We start from the raw sequence: 24,986 nt of genomic DNA on the forward strand, positions 1-24,986 counted from the left end.
AACTATGGCTCTTTAAACCCCTTTATAAGAGATGAGGTGGATGGGTATATGAGTAATAGGGGATGTGAGTTGGAGAAAGAGTAGCCTGATGATAGATACCAGTTTATACAAACCATGACTTCATAAGCAACTGATTGTAATAGCCATATGGCTGTCAACTGTAAGGGGTCATTCACGCTGCTTGTCAAACATATTTTTTACAACTGACAGAGACTGAACCTGGTGAGCATTAACATTTATAATTAACAGTCTTCCAATATCTTAAGTTAGATATGCACATCTGAAGTACAGTCATGCCTTGAGTAACGCGTGTGGTTGAGAAATGTATTTTTGTACTTACACAGTAGGCATTAATGCGACAGGTTATTAACACAGGGAAATTCTCAGCTTACACAGGAAGTGTTAGCTGGCTAGGCAACTCAGTGTGAAAGCCGTGCCCTGGACTTTTGAAAGATTCAGTTAAGATGTTGGGGAAGTGCACATCTCCTCAACAACAACGCTGGGGGTAGGGAACGAGGGGCGAGTGCCAGAGAGCTAAGCATCAACAACACACAGGTACCCAATCTAACTTTTGCCATTTATTTTGTACAACTATGATGCAATATTTCCAAATTTCCTATTAGAGGGAAGTGTTGAGGATCCTTTGGTTTTACAGACTGGTGTATGTAGAGGCCTTTGTTAAAATAATGTTTTTTAAAAATGTTCATAAACAGGAGGTTCCATTATTGTTTTCATATTGCATGTATCTTAGATTTTACAGAGTATGAAGCATTCTGATTTAATCACCAAGTGCTATTTTGCTAAACTGTATCATAATTTAATGGATATCCTCCGGTGATGTATACAAAGCTTTGCATTATGCATGGTTGTGTGATGATTGCCGAATGCACCATGATTAACAAATGCCCTTAACATATGATACTGTTTTGGTGCAAATTTAACCTATTGCACATTTTAGGTTCCATGCTATGAGGCAGGTTATAATCACTGTAGAGTCTGTGGAGTGAAGCCCCTCAGTTAGCTTTCAGTAACTACAGTTAAGCTTCCACTGTTATTTATGGTTTTAAACTGTATACATCTGAGTTTGTTTGGTGTGTTGACGTCATGTCGAGTCAGCGAGATTGGCAATAAACATGCTATCGGGAGCATTCAGGCAGCTTGCTGTAATATCGCTAAGTAGGTATATTTCGTTCATTCTCCAGTATTTTACTTCTGAAAATCAAATGTTAACCACTGAGCTGTATCTAATACTAAAATTATTTTCCCAGAGTGTGTAGAGCTATAAGAAAACAGCTTGAATCACTGCATCACTGTCATCCCTTCCCCCCCCCCCCTTTTTTTGTTAAAGCTATTTTAATACCATTTATGTTCATAATTACATTACAGTTATATCACTTTTAGTGTTCTACCTGATGGGGGGCATAAGTATGGGGTAATTTATGTGAAGAAGGGTGGTAAGAAAGGGTAAAAGTGAAAGTTTTGTTATGTGGCTAGACCACATTGTACCATTATACGTGCAAACTTGTTTGAGTACTGAGTGTTTGAGTACCACGGTCCGTGTCCAGTCTACATCATCCGCGTTACTCAAAGAGTGACTGCATACCGTACAGTATTACAATATCATTACAATGTTTGGCATTGAATGAAGCTGTGATTGGGGGGGGGGGGGAAAGCAAACATCTAGTCCTTTGCCACCACTTACAAACACTTACAAAGCTCTTGCACAAGTGTACAAACTAATAATCCCAGGGATTCCAATCACTCCAAATAAGTCTTTATTGAAACCATTACATAGCACTGTTTGCTGTAAGTAAATTCAGTACTGTATACTGTACATAATATTTATTTTTCAACAATGCATTCCAGCAGAAAGATGGGGGATATCTGTAAGGCACCACAGTACAGGCACACTCTTAATAAATCTACTTTTACCAAAAACATTCAAAACCAACAAAACAATCAATGACATCACAGTGATGACACGCTATTAAACCACATACAGTATGCAGCATCACAGTCCAAGTAGCTGAGTCAACTGAGCCTTTGTGTCATCTGGAGAGGTGACTCTGTGGCCAATGGTGCGGGCATCCTCATAGATTTCATGATCATTGCCACCCTTATCAGTCTTGTCTCCAAAGAAATGCATGGTCTGTGGCAAGAAACAGAGACAGAATCAACAAATTTTCAGGTTCATAAGTACCTTATGCCAATAAAAATTTATACACCAATATCAAATGTTAAATTTGAACCCAATGAGTGTTTGGAGTTGATAAAAAATGTGGATGTAACCAAAGCCATGGAACCTGACAACATTTCTGGTTGGATAATCAAGGAATATGCTGAAGAGTTAGTTAAACCAATATATGAGACAAAATGTTCTCTAATGGAGAGAGATTTGCCAAGGGATTGAAAAGGAGCAAACACAGTACCCAAACATAAGAGTGGCAGGAGGGAAGGCCCATTAAACTATAGACCAATGTCTCTTACAAGTATTGTTTGTAAATTGTGTGAAGAAAAAATAGAGAAAAATGGGTTGCTCATTTAGAGAAAAATGAAATAATAACCTCCATGCAATTTGGTTTCGGAGACGGTACAGTAGAACCCCGGAATTCGTACACAGTTCATTCCTGGAGGCTGTACAAGTTGCAAATTGTTCGAAAACCGAATAATTTTTTTCCATAAGAAACAATGTAATTTGCATTAATCCGTTCTTTAGTATGGATGAAACGGTAGATTTCACCATACTATAATGAATAGCAAGATAGGAGACACGGGTTCCACTTTCAAACTTAGCAATGAGTTCCTTTTTCAGCTCAATTGTTGTTCTCTCTGCTTTACTTTTAGCTCCAGCTGACTCACTAATCTCTTGGGGCCCATGATTATGTATAATTTTCTAATAAAAATAATTAATTCATCAACAAAGTTTAACTGAGCCTGTATGACTGATGCACAGCTGGCGGAAGACAAAGCCAAACTGGCAACCATGTGGCACCTATGATGCTGCATCTCTTAGTGCGAATAATGGGTCACCTTACAAAAACTGGAGCGATTTTGGGGCGAAAAAACTGTACGAAAACCAAATTGTACGAGCAGAGAGGCGTACGAATTCCGGGGTTCCACTGTACTTCTTGAATCACAAACTTGCTGAGTTTTTATGACACAATTATTAATGTCTTACAGGAAAGAGATGGGTGGGTGGATTGTATTTATTTGGATTTCAGGAAAGCGTTTGATGGACTATCACCTGAGAGGTTGATTTGGAAATTAAAAAAAAATGGTGGTATAGATGGTGTTTTACTGATATGAATGAGAAGTTGTGTCACTGGCCAACAGATGAGAACTGTGATAAGAGAGAAGTTTTCACAATGGAAAGAAGTGATAAGTGGAGTGCCATAGTAGTAGTTTTAGCCTTCATTATGTTCCTGATATATGTAAATGACATGCCCAATGAAGTTCAATCATATATGAATACGTTTGCTGATGATGCAAAAATCATGACAAAAATTGTATATGAAAACAGTTGTAAAGAGTTACACGAACATTTACATCAACTACATAAATGGAATCAGTTACTGAAGTTTGATTTTAACACTAGTTCCATAACTGTACTGTAACTGAAATGGGCAAAAGTAGAAGACCAAATTGGGATTGCAAAATGGGAAATGAAGAGATCAACAAAGCTACTGAGGAGAAAGATTTGGGTGTATTAATAAAACAAGGATTATCACCAGAGAAGCATATAACTAAGATAAGTCATTGAGCATATAATATGCTGATGAACCTAAGAACAGCATTTCATTACAGCATACCTCGATATACGGTATCCTTGATGCGATACCCTGGCTTAACGATGGGGATAGAAATTGTACCATACCTCGCCTAACGATGGGTTTTGATTTTTCTTACGAATTTTGATGATATTTTAGACTAATATTGTGTGTTTAGGTTGATTTATAAACTGTTTTTAGACTTCGATGAATGTGTTTTAGCCACAGGTGGGGTGAATATTGTCATTTTGGGGTACAATTTAATTAGTCTGATTTTTTCCAGACTTATATTTGATGATATCCGGATTTGATTTGTTGGTTTTAGTGAGTTGTTTACAGGTGTTAGGCTTAGGTTAGCTTCCTTGACAGCTGTTAGGCCATTTAGATTGTTGCCTTTAAACCTGTTTTGGGGTTTTGGACTTGGTTTGGAGGGAAACCCATGGCTGGTAAATGGTCCACACTGAAATACATGTTAAAGTACCCCAATATACGACACCCAACCTAACGACGGGGTTTTACCTAACCAATAAGACCGTTAAACCGGGGTATGCCTGTATATGAGTAAGGAAATCCTAGGTAAACTGATAATGACAGTGGTAAGACCTGGTTTCCCACTTAAAGAAACATAAATAAATTAAAGAAAGTGCAAAAGGGTGGCTACAAAAATTATACCAAGCTTAACTCCTTACCTGCAGGCCGTCACTACTGTGACACTCATTACATAAGTACCATACCGCGGGGCATCACTTCTGTGATCCAGGGATTTTTAAAATCACCCAGGTGTTCAAGTGCAGTCTTGTATCATCTATCGGTACTGCCAGTGTGTAGCTATTGGCAGCACTGCTAATACCGCTAGTACTCACATCCAGTGTTACCAATTTAGCCATTTTTCCGTGTTTGCCTTGCCTCACGACCTCCCCTCCCTTACCCCCTCCCCCACCTGGCTACAGCTTAGCCACGCAATGCAACTCCCAACCGTTTTTTTCCATTCACTTTTTCCATCGAAATGTGCCCTATGCCCTATTCTCATACAAAAAAATTATATAAAAAAAAAAGAGAAAAGGCTACCTGATACTGCCATTGGCCATGAAGTAGCTAATGTATCACCTAGCAACACCCCACGTGCAGTTGGTCGCTAATTTTCCCTGTTCATTACCTGTTGAAATGTCCCTGATGACATATTCTCATACTAAAAAATATATATAAAAAAAAAAGAGAAAAGGCTAAGTGATACTTCCATCGACCTGGAAGTAGCTAATTTATCATGTATTGTCTAGATTTCCTGCTATCCCCGCAGAAGGGGGCACGGCGTGGAACAGCCATCCCCGTGGGTAAGGGGTTAAGGGACTTGTAGATTGTAAGGACTGAAACTGACTACATTACAGGAATGAAGAGCAAGAGGAGATATGATAATGCTGTATAAAACACTGACAGAAAAGATTATATCATAAAGGATGAGGGTAGAAGGAGAGGACGTAGTTTTAAATTAAAGATACCATCTTGCTCGTGGGATGTAAGAAAATATAGCTTTCAAAATAGAAGTATATTCGTGTCACAATTTACACAAATTTAACTTACACAATTTTGACGATACACGATTTAAAATACTGTATACCTGTATTATTTTATATTTTAATATTTAAGTGAAGCTTGGACGTTGTTGGAAGGACACAAGTCAAGAGTGAGAGCCATGGAAATGAGTTATTTAAGAGGAGCCTGTGGAGTCACATGGAGAGACAGGCTGACGAATGAGGATATAAAGGAGCGTTGTGGTGTTGATGTGGATGTGATAGGAAGCGTTATGAGGAACACACTGAGGTGGTTTGGCCATGTGGAGAGGATGGAGGGTGAAAGACTGATGAAGAGAGTGTATGTGAGTGAGGTGGAGGGGGAAAGAAGGAGGGGAAGGCCGAGGATGAGATGGAGAGATGGGGTGGAGAGGTATATGAGAGAGGTGGGTGTGAGTTGGGAGCAGGGGAGTGAAATGGTGGGGGACAGGGCGACTTGGAGGCGATTTGTTTGTGGCCACCCCAAGCGGGATTGAGGCGTCTGGCAATAGATAGATAGATAGAAAGATAGAATATTTAATTTCAAAGTGCAGGTGACTGCATCATTTCTAGACATACACACACACACACACTATACCAAAGAAAAGGAACCACATACTATTTGCCTAACTGAAACAAAATTAACCCCACGGATATGAAACGATACCCTAAACTTGGAGGAATACAATATATGGAGAACTGAAAGAAATTTAGTAAAAGGAAAAGGAATTCTACTCGTAACAAAGAAAAACCTACATGTCAAAGAAATAGAACTAGATATACCCTCACAAGTAAAACTGATTGTATTAGAGATTAACACATCTGACAGAAAAGTAATTGTGGAAAATTTATACATGCCACCCAAAACAAACACTTGGGAAAGAGGCGAATATGAAGGCCTGGCAGAAAGTACAACTCGAGTTTAAGAACATAATTACATAGAATGGAAGAGGAATCTAAAAGAATTATATTAACAGATTTCAATACAAATATAAATTGGAATACTCTAGATGGAAGAAGCCAAGAAAGCTGTTAGGATCAAAAGCTCCTGGATTTTGTGCGGAGTTTTTCCAAACAGAGCATGTAAAGGAAAACACCAAAAAAAGAGGACTTGATCATCCATCAGTACTAGAGCTTATAATTACTAAGTAAGAAAATGATACTGACAATATGATGTATCACTCTCCATTCGGCAAAAGCGACCATGAAGTATCAAATTTAAACTTCAGGATTCCATATGACATAGTTAACTAGTAATAAGAGTTACAAGAAGAGTCTAAACTACAAAAAGGGCAACTACCAAGACCTGAAATCTATCTATCTACCTATAACCCAACGCCCTAATCCCGCAAAGGGTGGCCGCAGACAAAATGCCTCCAAGTCGCTCTGTCACCCACCACTTAACAACCCTCCCCCCAATTCACTCCCCCCTCCCTCATATACCTCTCAACTCCATCCCTCCACCTCACCTACATACACCCTCTTAGTCAGTCTTTTATTCTCCATTCTCTCCACATGTCCAAACCACCTCAGTGTAATTCTCCTAATCTTCTCAACCACATCCACATCCACCCCACAACGTTCCTTCACTTCTTCATTTGTCAACCTGTCCCTCGACGTCACTCCATATGCTCCTCTCAAGTAACTCATTTCCACTGCTCTCACTCTTGACTTGTTCCCCTCTTGCAAGGTCCACGCCTCGCTTCCATATGTCAGGGTAGGGATCACAATACTATCATGCAGTGACTTCTTAACTTCCATACTCACCTCCCTATTTCTCATCATTGCTTTCAGTGAACCAACAACCTTCCTTCCCTGCTGTACCCTTTCACACACTTCATTCCTCAAAGTTCCATCCTTACTCATCACACTACCCATGTACTTGAATGCACTCACATTCTCCATATCCTCACCATCCAACCTCACCGTACATTCTGTGACTTCATTCCTCTCAAACACCATAACTTTACTCTTGTTTACATTAACTTTCAGATTCCTCTTCCTACACACTGTCCCAAATTCATTCACCAAACCTTGCAACTCCCATTCATCTTCACTCAACAATACTCTATCATAAGCAAACAGAAACACTGGAATCTTCCAAATCTCACCCTCATTCATTAGAGCCAGCCCCACATCCACTGCCCTACCTTGCACCTCCTTTACAACCCCATCCATGTATATATCAAACAGCCAGGGAGACATCACACAACCCTGTTTCAGTCCCACAATGAGATAAAAAAAACTCACTCAGCTCACCATCCACTCGCAATGCAGCCCTAGCTCCTTCATACATACTCTTCACAGTGCTCAACAATTTCCCCTTCACTCCCTATATTCTTAATACCTTCCACATACCTTGCCTATGTATTCTGTCATAAGCTTTCTCTAAGTCCATGAAGGCAGCAAATTTCTTTTCCTTCTCTAGATACTTCTCCACTAAACATCTTAGAACAAATATCTGATCTACACACCCTTTTCCCTTCTCCAACTAGCTCCTCTGTCATATGCCTAACCCTATCAATGAGTATTCTGCCATATATTTTTCCAGTCACACTAAGAAGGCAAATATCCCTATGGTTACCACATACTTCTCTCTCCCCTTTTCCTTTGTAAAAAGGAACAATTATATCTGATTTCCAGTCCTCTGGAACCCTTCCCTCTTCCCAAGCCAATCTACACAACTTCCATACCCACTCCACAACAATCTTACCCCCATACCTCAGCATTTCACCACACACTCCATCAATTCCTGGGGCCTTTCCCATCGTTATCTTCTTCATTGCTTCCACTACTTCTGCCCTACTGATCTCCTCCTCCCTACTCTCATCTCTCCTTCTCCCAGCCATTCCCCAACCACTTATACTCACACTGCTGTCACTCTCTACATTCAACAAATCCTCAAAGTGCTCCTTCAATCTCCTCAATTTCTCCCTTCTCCACCAACAATCTATTATTCCTATCTTTCACTCCCCTACACTGCCTTACTTTCTTTACTTCCTTCCAAAACAATTTCTTACTCTCCCTCCATTTCACACTCAGATTCCTCCCAAATTCTTCATCCACTTTCTTCTTACTCTCCTTCACCAGTCTCTTCACCTCCCTTCTCCTGCTCACATATACCTCTCTCTTCTCTCTCTCACCTTCTCTCCTACCTCTACTTGCTAGCCATTCACTATATGCCTTCTTCTTTTGTTCCACAGCTCGTTTCACCTCATCATTCCACCATGCTGTCCCTTGCACACCCCTGCATCACCTCCTCACTCCACAAACCACCTCACACGCTGCACCTATCTCTTCCACGAATATCTTACATACGTCTTCCACCCCTTCCATCTGCTCTTACTCATACCTTCCCAATCTTTCTTCCATTATGCTCTTATACTCTGCCATTTTCTCACTATCTTGCAACTTCTCCACTCTTCTCACAGGAGCTGTTTCCTCATGTCTTCCCCTTCATCTCTTCAACCATTTTCTTTGAAGCTTTACTTTGGCCATCACTAAGTGATGGTCCAAGACTCCATTCCCCCACCCTCTCCATGCTCTTGCATCCAACACTTGTATTCTCATTTGCTCATCCACACAGACGTAGTCTATCATTGCCTTTCGTTCAACAAGTTCACCATCCATCCTCCTCATTACTCTCCATGTATACCTGTGGATCATCTTATGCCGAAAGTAGGTGTTAGCTATTGCTAACCCTTTACCAGCACAGATGTCCAACAAAGCACTACCGTTCCCATCTACTTCAGCTGGCACACCCCACTGACCAACCACTCCATCCACTCGTTCATTCCCAACTTTGCCATTCATGTCTCCAATCAAAAGCACTCTCTCCCTCCACTCAAATTTGTCCATATATGCTTCTAGACTCGCCCAAAACTCATCTTTCACTCTTGCCACTCGGTCCTCTGTCGGAGCATACGCACATACAATTGCCCACGCTTGTATACCTACTTTCATCCTCACCCATACAATCCTTGCACCCACTGTTCCATACTCTCTTATATTCTCCTTCCACTTCTTGCACATCATCAGACATACTCCTTCTCTTGTCCTCTCACTCTCATTAACTCCCACACATATACCTAAACCATATTCCCAATCTCTCACCTTTTCACCTTACCATTTAGTTTCAGTCAATCCACATATATCCACTCTTGCATCCTCAAGCACCTGAACAAGCCTCTCTCTTTCACTTCATCATTTACTCCTCTCACATTCCATGTCCCCACCCTCAAAATGTCTTTTGTCCATTCCTTAGTCGTAAACGTATGGTCCATCCTGGTCCAAGGAGCTTTATTTGCTTGTTTAGTTTGTTCTTTTTACGGGGTGGGGCACTAACCCACCATCAACCCTTTTAGTCGCCTCGTACGACAAGCAGGGATATTGGGAGAGTATTCTTGAACCCCCCTGCCCCCAGGGGGTAGTACTTCTTAGAAAAAAATTGGGAAAAGAAGCTTTGAGGACAAGATTTAAATGTTATATATAGAACTTTCTCTGATTTTTATGAAACAGGAGTCCAAAATTACATCACTCAGCACAAGAAACGAAATAAAAATAAAGAAATGGTTTAATGCAGAAAGTATAAAACCAAAAGAAAAAAGAGACTTGCTGTGGAATAGATACAGAAGACACAACAGAAGGGCATATAACAACTACAGACAGGAAAGCAATAATTGTACACGTATAAGGGGGGAAGCCCAAATACAGGTTGAGGAAGATGTTGTAAATAAATGTACTGATCAATCTAAGTTATTTTACAGATACATATGAAGCAAAACCAAAGTTGAAAATAAAATACAGTCCAATACGAATGAGGGGATCATCTATTCACAAGAGAAAGATGTTTGTGATGCACCAAATAAAAATTTCCAATCAGTTATTACAGAAGAAATTAATTTTGAAACATATGATATGGAACATGCATGCCCACACATATCAGAAAAAGAAGTACAGGAAGAGTTAAGTAAATTACAAAGGAAAAGCATGTGGTCTTGCCGAAATTTCACGTTGGGTGCTACAAGAATGTGCAGAAGAGTTAAGTAGACCAATATATTTAATAATCAAGGAATGCTTAAGTCAAGGTAAACTACCTGATATGTGGAAGAAAACAAACACTGTTCCCCTATTCAAGAAAGGGAATAGACAGATTCCACTCAATTACTGACCAGTATCACTGACCAGTGTTGTAAGATACACGAAAGCTGATAAGAAAAAGTTTGGGTAAACCATCTGGAAGAACACAGTAAGATAATAGAAAGGTAGTTTGGTTTCAGAAAGGAAAAATCTTGTGTTACTAATCTATTCAGCTACTATGAAAGAGTTACAGAAACATTACAGAAAAGAGAGGCATGGGTGGACAGTATCTATATAGATTTCAAGAAAGCATTTGACAGAGTACCGTACTGCACCAAAGACTTTTATGGAAACTGTACCATCAGGGAGGAGTCCAAGGCAACCTTGTCTGTTTGATGCAGGATTTTCTCAGAAAAAGGGAACTGTACTGTTGGAAGCAGGATTTTGTCAGAAAAAGGGAAATGAGAACAGTACTAAGGGGAAATTACTCACCATGGAAAGAAGTGACTAGAAGAAGTTCCATAGGGCTCAGTGCTGGCACCAGTTATGTTTTTGGTATATATAAATGACACAGACAGTAACACGGGAAATGGAAGCTATCTAAATTTGTTTGCAGATGACGCAAAAATACGAAGGGAAATTACTAACACATATTCTTGCAGAGAGCTACAAGAAGAATTAAAGAACTTTTATGAATGGAGCAATAAATGGCTAATGGAATTTACTATGAACAAGTGTCAAGTAATTAAGTTTGATAAAAATGAAAAAATACCAGATTGGAATTATACGTTAGGAACATCAACCATACACATATCAGAAAGGGACAAGGACCTAGAAGTGATTATCAGTAACAGACTATCTCTGGCTGACCACATTAGTGAGAAGGTACATGTATACACTGCTGATATGAGAATAGCATTCACATATATAAATGAAGACATGATGAGAAACATAATAACATCATTCATCAGACCAACCCTGGAGTATGCATCAGTAGTCTGGAAACCTCATCTAAAAAAAACATGTAGATAAAATTGAAAAAGTACAAGAGGCAGCTACAAGATGTGTACCAAGATTAAGGGATGTAAGTCACGAAGAAAGACTAGAAAAACTGAGTCTACCAACATGACAGGAGAGAAGGAAAAGAGGAGACATTATGCTATATAAATGCATCTCAGGGAAATGAATATAATTATAATCTATGGTGAAGCATCAGCAACAGGACACTGCAAAATAGTACATAAAAAAAAAGGAGATAAAGACATTAGGAAATTCACTTTCCCAAATACGGCAACTGCTCAGTGGAATGCACAGCCAAACAAAATGGTGTGTGCCAAAACTAATCATAAATTTATATATATATATGATAAAAATGGTTTAAAACATGGGTCAGTAGAAGCTTGACTCATTCCTGTAAACACACAATTAGGTACCGTAAAATAATTAGGTAAGAACACACACACACACACACACACACACACACACACACACACACACATCTATGTACAGTCGTCAGCATAAATTCGCTGCAAGTCCACTCGTGTGATATGCGTCCTTTTGTCTGGCAACAGTGTAAGGGGAGCAGCTGCCACATAGACTTTTATATTCTTTAAAGACGTGTTTGTAAGAAGTGGTGTTAGGGACTGCCTAGAGTACAATACTCTGTATACCATATCTGATCAGTATAAAAAAGTACAAGAGTTGACAGAAGAATGTTATGGAACGACGTATGAGAATAATATTCTGGCATTCCTCACTATAACCGTGTCTACTCCTTCCCCACTCCCCCTTACTCTTCCTGATGTCTCCCCCACCCCTCCCCTCCCTCCTACCTCCCACCCACGTTCATGTCTCTCCACTTTCTCCCCTCCCCACCCTCTCTACCTTCATTCATTTATCCACAGCACTAACCCGACTGGAGCATCACAAGTCTCTTGACTATTAACTAAACCCAGCCTGACCTGTTCTCAGTTGTTCGCAATACTTTAATAAAACTAATTGTATCCAAGGCTAATTATCAATATTCCTTCCTATTCGAGTCCCATTCTCACCCTCCCTGTCTCCTTCCCACTCCTTTTATTCCAGTTCTTTTCTCCACCCCTTGTCACTACCAACAGCTGCTAGATACAGAAACGTATGAGGTCTCGTTCTTGTGAAGTATTCCTTACTGTGTGTGTGTGTGTGTGTATGTATGTGTGTTCTTACCTAATTGTATCTTTACAGGAATGAGCCAAGCTCGTACTGTCCCGTGTCTTAAACCATATTTATCGTACATATCCTTAAATTTGTGAAGTGTTATGGCACACACTATTTCATTCGGTAGTCCATTCCATTGATCAATTGCTCTGTTTGGGAAACTGAATTTCCTTACGTCTTTATCACCTCTCTTCTTATGCAGATTTTTGCAGTGTCCTCTTGCTGATGCTTCTCCATATGTTAAATAATCATTTATGTCTATTTTCTCCTTCCCTGATATGCACTTATATAGCATTATCATGTCACCTCTTTTCCTTCTCTTCTGTAGTGTTGGTAGATTTAGTTTACAGTACAATCCCAGTTAACTGGGTGGCTTGGGGAATTTACCTTCCCGGTTACAGATTTTTCCCGTATTTCTGATTTTCAAGTCAAATCTATACAAAGGCTATCACAGCAGTAAATACAGTTCAGGTACTCACCAGTCACATTAGAGGTTACACTAGGAGATTCCGCCTGAAAAACTGCCTTGTAAGCACACACCATGGTCATAACGCATGTCCGTGCAATGTCTAGCAATTTGCAGTACTGCAAATTGCACCAGTCCATTGTTTACCGAATTACTGTATTCATTATATGTACTGTACTCATAAAAATTGAAAAATAAAATACAGAAATAAAAGCTTGAACATTTATTAGTGAACTGATGATGTGTTAAGACTGCACTGTATAATTATCACGACACCTGTGCCCCCACGTGAGTTTTGTTTACGTTTCTGACCCCGACTGTTCTTCTTCTTCCCCACCTGACCTCCATCACTCCACCCCTCACCCGCCACTCAGCTGTTTTGCAGAAAATAAAATAAATGATGTACGTATGAACTGCAGGCATATTATCTATTTATTTTTCTTCCAACAAAGTAAACTTTCATTCCTATTAACATTTATATTCAGCCATTAGTGTTTTATAATGTTCACCTTTTTCAAGTCTGTTGCATATGTCCAGCTTCTGTTTCAAGGTAAGCACGATACGCTTACATTTAGTTTGCACTTTAGGCATTTTGGAGTGTACAAATTACCGTCCATCAGAGGAACACAATAGCAAGAGAGCTTGTTTACTGTCTGGTGGCAAAAAGCAGACTGGTGATTTTTGGAGGGTGTGGAGGATGACTGAATTCAAGTAGGGGAAAGATGGGGAGAGGAGGGGTGGTTAAGAGGATTTGCTAGGGATTTACATTAGCCAGAAATGCCTTCACCTTGCTTTGTTCGACTTCACCCAGCCTTGCGTGACACGATCAAAAGGCGGTTTGGCGGTACATTCAAATTGGCGCATAGTTATAACTTACTGACATTTTTACCAGCCCTTGAATTTTCCCGTTTTTCTGAGTATTCCGTTTGTCTGGATAACAGATAGCTGGGATTGTACTGTATTTAGTCTTTCTTCGTAGCTTAGGTCCCTTAAGTTTGGTATCCATCTTGTTGCGGCCCTTTGAACTTTTTCTATCTTGTCTATGTGTTTTTTGAGATAAGGACTCCAGACTATCTATCTATCTATCTATTGCCAGACGCCTCAATCCCGTTTGGGGTGGCCACAAACAAATCGCCTCCAAGTCGCCCTGTCTCCCACCATTTCACTGCCCTGCTCCCAACTCACACCCCCCTCTCTCATATACCTCTCCACCCCATCCCTCCATCTCATCCACGGCCTCCCCCTCCCTCTTCCCCCCTCCACCTCACTCACATATACACTCTTCGTCAGTCTCTCACCCTCCATCCTCTCCACATGGCCAAACCACCTCAGTGTGTTCCTCATAACGCTTCCTATCACATCCACATCCACACCACAACGCTCCTTTATATCCTCATTCGTCAGCCTGTCTCTCCACGTGACTCCACAGGCTCCTCTTAAATAACTCATTTCCACTGCTCTCACTCTTGACTTGTGTCCTTCCAACAGTGTCCAAGCTTCACTTCTGTACGTTAGAGTTGGTATCACAATACTGTCATGTAGTAACTTTTTCACTTCCATGCTCACTTCCCTGTTTCTTATCACAGCTTTCAAGGAACCAGCAACCTTTCTTCCCTGCTGTACCCTTTCAAGCACTTCACCCTCCAAACCTCCATCCTTACTCATCACACTACCCAAATACTTAAACGTACTCACATTTTCCAATTCCTCACCATCTAACCTCGCTGTACATTCACTAACTTCACCTCTCTCAAAGACCATCACTTTACTCTTCCCTACATTCACCTTTAGGTTCCGTTTCTTACACACTCTCCCAAACTCATCCACTAAGCCTTGCAGCTCCCCCTCGTCTTCACTCAACAACACAGTATCATCTGCAAACAACAGTACAGGGAGTTTCCAAACACTATCCTCTCTCACCAGGGCCACTCCAACATCCACTACCCTACCTTGTACCTCTTTTATTACCCCATCCATGTACAGATTGAACAACCATGGAGACATGACACATCCCTGTTTCAACCCAACTTTCAAAGAGAAAAATTCACTTAGTTCACCATCCACACGCACTGCAGCCTACGCACCATCGTACATACTCTTCACAGCATTCAACAACTTCCCATCTACTCCATATATTCTTAACACTTTCCACAATCCTTGTCTATCCACCCTGTCATATGCTTTCTCCAAATCAATGAAAGCCGCATACAACTTCTTTCCCTTCTCTAGAAACTTTTCCACTAAAGATCTAAGAATGAATATCTGATCTACACAACCTCTTCCCTTCCTAAAGCCTCCCTGTTCTTCTCCAACTAATTTCTCTGTTCTTTCTCTAACTCTGTCTATAAGTATCCTACCATACACTTTTCCTATTATACTAAGAAGACAAATGCCCCTATGATTACCACACACTTCTTTTTCCCCTTTTCCTTTGTACAAGGGAATAATTATACCTGACTTCCAATCCTCCGGGACTCTACCTTCCTCCCAGGCCAATCTGCACATCTTCCACATCCATTCTACTACTATCTCTCCCCCATGCTTCAGCATTTCACCACACACTCCATCAATTCCTGGGGCTTTCCCGATTTAACTTTCTTCATTGCTTCCACAACTTCTATCCTACTGATTTCTTCCTGTCTTCTCACCTCCCTCCTTCTCCCAGCCATTCCCCAGCCACTTATACTTGCATTACTTCCATCCTCTACGTTCAACAATTCCTTAAAGTGTTCTCTCCATCTGCTCACTTTTTCTCCCTTCTCCACTAGTAATCTACCATTTTTATCTTTAACTCCCCTGCTAACTTCACTTCCACCCTGTCTTACTCTTTTCACTTCTCTCCAGAACATTTTCTTACAGTCCCTCCACTTTACACTCAAATTCCTTCCAAATTCCTCATCCACTCTCTTCTTACTCTCTCTTACCAATCTTTTCACCTCTCTCTTCCTTTCCACATATAACTCTCTCTTCCACCTCTCAACTTCTTCCACACCCCTATTTCTCACCCATTCATTGTATGCTTTCTTCTTTTGTGCCACAGCCTGTTTCACCTCTTCAGTCCACCACGCTGTTCCTTGCACCCCCCTCCGCCTTCTCTTCCTTCCACACACCACATCACATGCTGCACATATTTCTTCTGTAAATATCTTACACACACCTTCCACGTCTCCCATCTGATCCAATTCATATTTGCCCAATCGTTCCTCCACTTCTCTCTTATACTCTGCCTTTTTCTCATCCTCTTGTAACCTTTCCACTCTCCTTGCAACTACTCCTTCCTCTCGTCTTTCCCTTCTTCTATTCCTCCATCTCACTTGCATCCTAATTCTGGCCACCACCAAGTAGTGGTCAGAAAGTCCACTCCCCCAACCTCTATACACTCTTGCATCCTTTACACATCTTCGCATCCTTTCATCCACACACACATAATCAATCATTGCCTTCCTTCCATTCAGTTCACCACCCACCCTTCTCGTCACTCGCCACGTATACCTGTGGATCATTTTATGCCTGAAGCGGGTACTGGCTATCACCAACCCCCTCCCAGCACTACTGATCCATATTCCAGGGTTGGTCTAATGAATGATGTTATTATCCTTCTTAGCATGTCTTCATTTATGTATATGAATGCTATTCTCATATTTGCAAGCAGTGTATACATGTTCCATACCTTCTCGCTGATGTGGTCAGCCGAAAAGAGTTTGTTATTGATAATCACACCTAGGTCCTTCTCTCTTTCTGATGTGTGTAGCGTTTTATTTCCTAACTTATAATCCCAATCAGGTCTTTTTCCACTTTTACCAAACTTGATTACATGACAATTTGGAAGGAATTTGAGTGTAAAGTGGAGGGACTGTAAGAAAATGTTCTGGAAAGAGGTGAAAAGAGTGAGACAGAGTGGAAGTGAAGTTAGTAGGGGAGTGAAAGATAAAAATGGCAGATTACTAGTGGAGAAGGAAGAAAAAGTGAGCAGATGGAGAGAACACTTTAAGGAATTGTTGAACGTAGAGGATGGAAGTAATGCGAGTATAAGTGGCTGGGGAATGGCTGGGAGAAGGAGGGAGGTGAGAAGACAGGAAGAAATCAGTAGAATAGAAGTTGTGGAAGCAATGAAGAAAGTTAAATCGGGGAAAGCCCCAGGAATTGATGGAGTGTGTGGTGAAATTCTGAAACATGGGGGAGAGATAGTAGTAAAATGGATGTGGAAGATGTGCAGATTGGCGTGGGAGGAAGGTAGAGTCCCGGAGGATTGGAAGTCAGGTATAATTATTTCCTTGTACAAAGGAAAAGGGGAAAAAGAAGTGTGTGGTAATCATAGGGGCATTTGTCTTCTTAGTATAACAGGAAAAGTGTATGGTAGGATACTTATTGACAGAGTTAGAGAAAGAACAGAGAAATTAGTTGGAGAAGAACAGGGAGGCTTTAGGAAGGGAAGAGGTTGTGTAGATCAGATATTCATTCTTAGATCTTTAGCGGAAAAGTTTCTAGAGACGGGAAAGAAGTTGTATGCGGCTTTCATGGATTTGGAGAAAGCATATGACAGGGTGGATAGACAAGGATTGTGGAAAGTGTTAAGAATATATGGAGTAGATGGGAAGTTGTTGAATGCTGTGAAGAGTATGTACAATGGTGCGAAGGCTGCAGTGCGTGTGGATGGTGAACTAAGTGAATTTTTCTCTTTGAAAGTTGGGTTGAAACAGGGATGTGTCATGTCTCCATGGTTATTCAATCTGTACATGGATGGGGTAATAAAAGAGGTACAAGGTAGGGTAGTGGATGTTGGAGTGGCCCTGGTGAGAGAGGATAGTGTTTGGAAACTCCCTGTACTGCTGTTTGCAGATCATACTGTGTTGCTGAGTGAAGACGAAGGGGAGCTGCAAGGCTTAGTGGATGAGTTTCGGAGAGTGTGTAAGAAACGGAATCTAAAGGTGAATGTAGGGAAGAGTAAAGTGATGGTCTTTGAGAGAGGTGAAGTCAGTGAATGTACAGCGAGGTTGGATGGTGAGGAATTGGAAAATGTGAGTACGTTTAAGTATTTGGGTAGTGTGATGAGTAAGGATGGAGGTTTGGAGGGTGAAGTGCTTGAAAGGGTACAGCAGGGAAGAAAGGTTGCTGGTTCTTTGAAAGCAGTGATAAAAAACAGGGAAGTGAGCATGGAAGTGAAAAAGTTACTACATGACATTATTGTGATACCAACTCTAACGTACGGAAGTGAAGCTTGGACGTTGCTGGAAGGACACAAGTCAAGAGTGACAGCAGTGGAAATGAGTTATTTAAGAGGAGCCTGTGGAGTCACATGGAGAGCCAGGCTGACGAATGAGGATATAAAGGAGCGTTGTGGTGTTGATGTGGATGTGATAGGAAGCGTTATGAGGAACACACTGAGGTGGTTTGGCCATGTGGAGAGGATGGAGGGTGAAAGACTGATGAAGAAAGTGTATGTGAGTGAGGTGGATGGGGGAAGAGGGAGGGGGAGGCCGAGGATGAGATGGAGGGATGGGGTGGAGAGGTATATGAGAGAGGGGGGTGTGAGTTGGGAGCAGAGAAGTAAGATGGCGGGGGACAGGGCGACTTGGAGGCGATTTGTTTGTGGCCACCCCAAACGGGATTGAAGCGTCTAGCAATAGATACATAGATAGATAGATTACATGACACTTGTTCATATTGAATTCCATTTGCCATGTATTACTCCATTCATGAAGTTTATTCAATTCTTCTTGTAGCTCTTTACAAGAGTCAGTGTTAGCAATTCTCCTTTGTATTTTTGCATCATCTGCAAACATATTCAGATAGCTCTCATTTCCAGTGTTACTGTTTATATCATTTATATACACTAAAAACATGATTGGTGCCAGCACTGAACCCTGTGGTACTCCACTAGTCACTTCTTTCCATGATGAGTAGTTTCCTCTTAGTACTGTTCTCATTTCTCTTTTTATGAGAAAATCTTGCATTAAACAAAACCGTTTGCCTCGAATTCCTCCTTGATGGTACAGTTTCCATAAAAGTCTTTGGTGTGGTACTGTGTCAAAAGCGTTCTTGAAATCTGAATAGATACTGTCCACCCATCCTTCTCTTTCCTGTATTGTGTTTGTTACTCTGTCATAGTAGCTCAACAGATTAGTAACACATGATTTTCCTTTTCTGAAACCAAACTGTCTTTCTGTTATCATACTGTGTTCTTCTAGATGATTTACCCAAGCTTTTCTTATAAGCTTTTCTAATACCTTGCTTACAACACTGGTCTGTGATACTGGTCGGTAGTTGAGTGGATTTTGTCTATTTCCTTTCTTGAATTAAGGGACAATATTTGCTTTCTTCTAAATATCAGGTAGTTTACCTTGACTCAAGGATTTCTTGAAAATTAAAAATAACGATTTACTTAACTCCTTTGCACATTCTCATAGTACCCAACATGAAATTTCATTAGGACCACTTGCTTTTTCTCTGTCTAATTTACTTAACTCCTCCTGTATTACTTTTTCTGCTATTTGTATATCTGGTAGTATGTGTGGACATGCATGTTCCTCATAGTCCCTTTCAAAATTTTTTTCTTTTGTAAAATCTAATTGGAAATTCTTATTTAGTGCTTCACAAATATCTTTCTCTTGCGTATAAGCGATTCCCTCGTCCGTAATGGATTGTATTATATCTTTTACTTTGGTTTTGCTTCTGATGTAGCTATAAAACAGCTTTGGTTGATCACTACTTTTATTTATTATATCCTCCTCAAACTGTTTTTGGGCTTCCCTCTTTATTCTTGTATAATCATTTCTTGCCTGTTTGTAATTATTATACGCCCTTTCACTATTGTGTCTTGTGTATCTATTCCACAACAAATCTCTTCTTTCTTTTGATTTTTTACATTCTGTATTGAACCATTTCTGTATTTTCTTATCTGCTTCTTTGTGCTGTGGGATGTACTTCTGGACTCCTATTTCATAAAATTCACAGAATTTTTTATATACAGCATTTAAATCTTGTCCTGTAAGCTCATTTTCTCAATCAACTTCTAAAAAATACTTCTTTAGGTCTTGATAATTTCCCTTTTTATAGTTTAGGCTCTTTTTGTAACTTTTATTGCTGTTTACTATGTCATATGCTATCCTGAAGTTGTAATTTAGTACTGCATGATCGCTTTTGCTGAGTGGAGGGTGATATATTAAACTGTCTGTATCATTTTCTTGCCTAGTAAATATTAGATCTAGCACTGGATGTACATCGAGTCCTCTTTTTTTGGTGGTTTCCCTCACATGTTGCATTAGGAAAAACTCTTGCACGAGATCCAGGAGCTTTTGGTCCTAACAGCTTTCTTGGCTAATTATATCTAGAGTACTGTATTCCAATTTATATTTGTATTGTCATTTATATTTGTATTTGTATTGTCAGGTGCGGGTAAGGGGATGGGTATGTTATGATGTGGCAGGGGTAAACCAGCTCTGCTGTTGGGCCCTGCTGCGGATGTCACTGATTGCAATGCGCAGTTGACCCTTGTGCGGTGTGGTGCGGTGAGGATCTGTCCGTTCTCCCCTTTGGGGCTAAGATGTGAATGAATGTGTTTAAATGGATGAGTAAATGGAGAGTGTGTCGTCCTGTCTCGCCTACCTCCCTTTCCTTGGGGGAAGCAGCCTAGGTATATAGATAGATAGATAGATATTAAAATCTTCAGTTAGTATAATTCTTTCCGATTTCTCTTCCATTTTATGTACAGTGGGGCACCAATTTTCGCGCCTAATTGGGTCCAAAAATAATGCGCGAAAGTGGAATTAGCGAAAGTTGGGGCCTTGTCTTTATGGCAAAAAGGCTAATTGGTTCCCGGTTATCCTAAAGTAACATCAGATTTTCATTTTCACTTGCAATACAGTACATCAAATCACTATTGTACATTTGCATTGTGAGATACAAACAATAAAAACTGTACAGTACACATTATATGAGGAGAAACATACCACAGAGACCAGGTTGAGGTGTTTAATGGATGTTGGGGGTAAGTATCCGAGGCGCGTGGCGGGCTTATTTAGCCAGGCCAAACGTATTGGCGCCACCTCTTGCTGCCTCGCTACCACTCTCTCTCTCTGCCTCCTCAGATGCAACTTGATGCAACACTTCCACTCTGTGCTGAATTTCCCTTTGTGCTAGGTTCTCTTGAACAAATCCATCGAAATCTTCATCCATGTTAAGCTCCTCTATGGCACTGTCAGTAGGGATAGCACCATGGTCGGCTGCCCCCTCGGCTTCCAATCGTACTTCCACCTTCGTTATTTCCTTAGTCTTCTGCAGGTAGCGTGTGATAAGAGCCTGCTGCCCTTCATGGATGCGTTTATTGAACACTTCACCAATCAGACTTGAACCATTGAACCGTGAGAATCCAACACAATGGAGCTAGCACGCTCGTACACAATGGCGGGAATGGGTGGACAGAGTGTTGACATGACGTCATTCAAGATGGCGGTGGGTTGCGGGCGGGTGGTGCAGGAAATTCAAAGTTCAAAATATTGTCCCAAACCCAAAATTTGTGCGCGAAAATCGATTTTTTTCAAGCGAAAGTGGAAGTTAGGGAATATTTGGTGCATGCCGCGAAAGTGGATTCCGCGAATCCTGCTGTAGCGAAAGTTGGTGCCCCACTGTAGTAATGATCATAAACTCTGAATTGCACTCTCTGCCAGGTCCTCATATTCGTCTCTTTCCCATGTGTTTGATCTGGGTGGCATGTACAAATTGGCTACAATTACTTTCCCTTCAGATGTGTTGATCTCTACTGCAATCAGTTCTACTTGTGATGGTATATCTAGTTTTATTTCATTGACTTTTAGATTTTTCTAAGTTAATATTATAATTCCTCCTCCTTTTTTTAAATTTCTGTCTCTTCTCCATATATTGTATTCCTCTAGGTTTAGTATGTCATTGGATATCCTTAGTGTTAATTTTGTTTCAGTTAGGCATATTATTTGTGGTTCGTTTTCTCTGACATAATCATAAATCTCTAGTAATTTAGATACCATTCCATCCACATTTGAGTACATCAACTTTATCATCTTGTTTATATACTTGTCATGACATGGTTTTACTACCTTCCTCCTTTTTATTCAATCCTGTTTATGTACCACTTTCGTACCTGCAATCCTATTACTTTGTAAAAAATTTTGTTCTTCTCCTCTTCTGATCTTTCCTCATTTTCTGTTCTTGCTTCCTCCCTCTTGCCTTTCAGTAATTCCAATTCTCTTTCAGTAATTTCAGTGTGTGTGTGTGTGTGTGTCTTCTTACCTAACCTAATTGTATCTTTACAGGAATGAGGCAAGCTCGTACTCTCCCGTGTCTTAAACCATATTTATCGTACATATCCTTAAATTTGTGAATAGTTTTCACACACACTATTTCATTCGGTAGTCCATTCCATTGATCAATTGCTCTGTTTGGGAAACTGAATTTCCTTATGTCTTTATCACCTCTCTTCTTATGCAGTTTTTTGCAGTGTCCTCTTGCTGATGCTTCTCCATATGTTAAGTAATCATTTATGTCTATTTTCTCCTTCCCTGATATGCACTTATATAGCATTATCATGTCACCTCTTTTCCTTCTCTCCTGTAGTGTTAGTAGATTCAGTTTATTTAGTCTTTCTTTGTAGCTTAGGTCTCTTAAGCTAGGTATCCATCTTGTAGCGGCCCTTTGAACTTTTTCGATCTTGTCTATGTGTTTTTTGAGATGAGGACTCCAGACTACTGATGCATATTCCAGGGTTGGTCTAATGAATGATGTTATTATCCTTTTTAGCATGTCTTCATTTATGTATGTGAATGCTATTCTCATATTTGCAAGCAGTGTATACATGTTCCGTACCTTCTCGCTGATGTGGTCAGCCGGAGATAGTCTCTTATTGATAATCACACCTAGGTCTTTCTCTCTTTCTGATGTGTATAGGGTTTTATTTCCTAACTTATAATCCCAATCAGGTCTTTTTCCACTTTTACCAAACTTGATTACATGACACTTATCCACATTGAATTCCATTTGCCATGTACTACTCCATTCATGAAGTTTATTTAATTCTTCTTGTAGCTCTTTACAAGAGTCTGTGTTAGTAATTCTCCTTTGTATTTTTGCATCATCTGCAAACATATTCAGATAGCTCTCATTTCCAGTGTTACTGTTTATATCATTTACATACACTAAAAGCATGATTGGTGCCAGCACTGAACCCTGTGGTACTCCACTAGTCACTTCTTTCCATGATGAGTAGTTTCCTCTTATTACTGTTCTCATTTCTCTTTTTATGAGAAAGTCTTGCATCCAACAAAACAGTTTGCCTCGAATTCCTCCTTGATGGTACAGTTTCCATAAAAGTCTTTGGTGTGGTATTGTGTCAAAAGCTTTCTTGAAATCTAAATAGATACTGTCCACCCATCCTTCCCTTTCCTGCATTGTGTTTGTTACTCTGTCATAGTAGGACGTAAATAGAAATGTAAATGAGTAGTATTATAAGAATACGAGTATATACCCTAGGAGTAATGAAAGTGAAACTTTCACTCTAGCATGTCTGAATACTATGAGTTATGAGAGTTAAGATGAAAGTGACATTCACTCTCAATGCTAGTATACAGGACGAGAAAGTGAATGCTACGTATTTTACTGAAAGAAATTGAATCCCTATAGTGACAATAAACTAATACTACTGAAGGAAACTTATCGATAAAGACTGTAGATATATATAAGTGTTATATAGTAATAGAAATATAAAGTGTGAGGGGTTTTATGAATATTAAATGATAGAGTACCAAGAGCGAACTAGCGCAAGTGGGACGGTCAGACGCGCTCATAATTTTCATTGCTTTCACAGTGGGTTTTTTTTTGGAGTATGGATCCCAAACTACTTGAAAATCATAGAGTAGTGTTTATAGTGTTAATATCTGGCTGTGGTAATCATATTACGGGTTGTCGGGAAGTGTAAAGTGGAGACTTCGTTACCCAACTTCAGAGGTCTCCACAAGTCCTACGGTAACTGACGAGGGCTCAACAAACATTCCAGGAGAAAGCTGAAGGTATGTGCCATAAGCATATTTAATTTTAATATTCTAGGACTAATAACTGATTTTTGGCAAATATTTTTTGAGAGTCTGTCGGAGCCCGAATAACCCCGCGGCACATGCAAAACATCGGTAAAGATGCCCGCAGTGTAGGGGTTAAATAACTCGTTTCCACTGCTCTCACTCTTGACTTGTGTCCTTCCAACAACGTCCAAGCTTCACTTCCATACGTTAGAGTTGGTATCACAATACTGTCATGTAGTAACTTTTTCACTTCCATGCTCACTTCCCTGTTTCTTATCACTGCTTTCAAGGAACCAGCAACCTTTCTTCCCTGCTGTACCCTTTCAAGCACTTCACCCTCCAAACCTCCATCCTTACTCATCACACTACCCAAGCACTTAAATGTACTCACATTTTCCAATTCCTCACCATCCAACCTCGCTGTACATCCACTGACTTCACCTCTCTCAAAGACCATCACTTTACTCTTCCCTACATTCACCTTTAGATTCCGTTTCTTACACACTCTCCCAAACTCATCCACTAAGCCTTGCAGCTCCCCTTCGTCTTCACTCAACAACACAGTATCATCTGCAAACAACAGTACAGGGAGTTTCCAAACACTATCCTCTCTCACCAGGGCCACTCCAACATCCACTACCCTACCTTGTACCTCTTTTATTACCCCATCCATGTACAGATTGAACAACCATGGAGACATGACACATCCCTGTTTCAACCCAACTTTCAAAGAGAAAAATTCACTTAGTTCACCATCCACACGCACTGCAGCCTTCGCACCATCGTACATACTCTTCACAGCATTCAACAACTTCCCATCTACTCCATATATTCTTAACACTTTCTGCAATCGTTGTCTATCCACCCTGTCATATGCTTTCTCCAA

General features: G+C 40.3%; 1 protein-coding gene across 1 annotated transcript in view; it reads right to left on the reverse strand.

Moving 5' to 3' along the window:
* Positions 1–1,982: 1,982 nt before the first annotated feature.
* LOC145409360 (uncharacterized) overlaps positions 1,983–24,986 on the reverse strand; it is a 108,175-nt gene continuing 85,171 nt past the window's right edge. The window contains exon 5 of the mRNA XM_080279830.1: positions 1,983–2,149. Coding sequence (XP_080135956.1) covers positions 2,012–2,149 — 138 coding nt within the window. The 3' untranslated portion in view covers positions 1,983–2,011. The remainder of the gene's footprint in view (positions 2,150–24,986) is intronic.

Source organism: Coenobita brevimanus, chromosome 80 (genome assembly GCF_032717465.1).
Source record: "Coenobita brevimanus isolate Jiangsu-jjx chromosome 80, ASM3271746v2, whole genome shotgun sequence".
In the NCBI taxonomy this organism is placed as follows: Eukaryota; Metazoa; Arthropoda; class Malacostraca; order Decapoda; family Coenobitidae; genus Coenobita; species Coenobita brevimanus.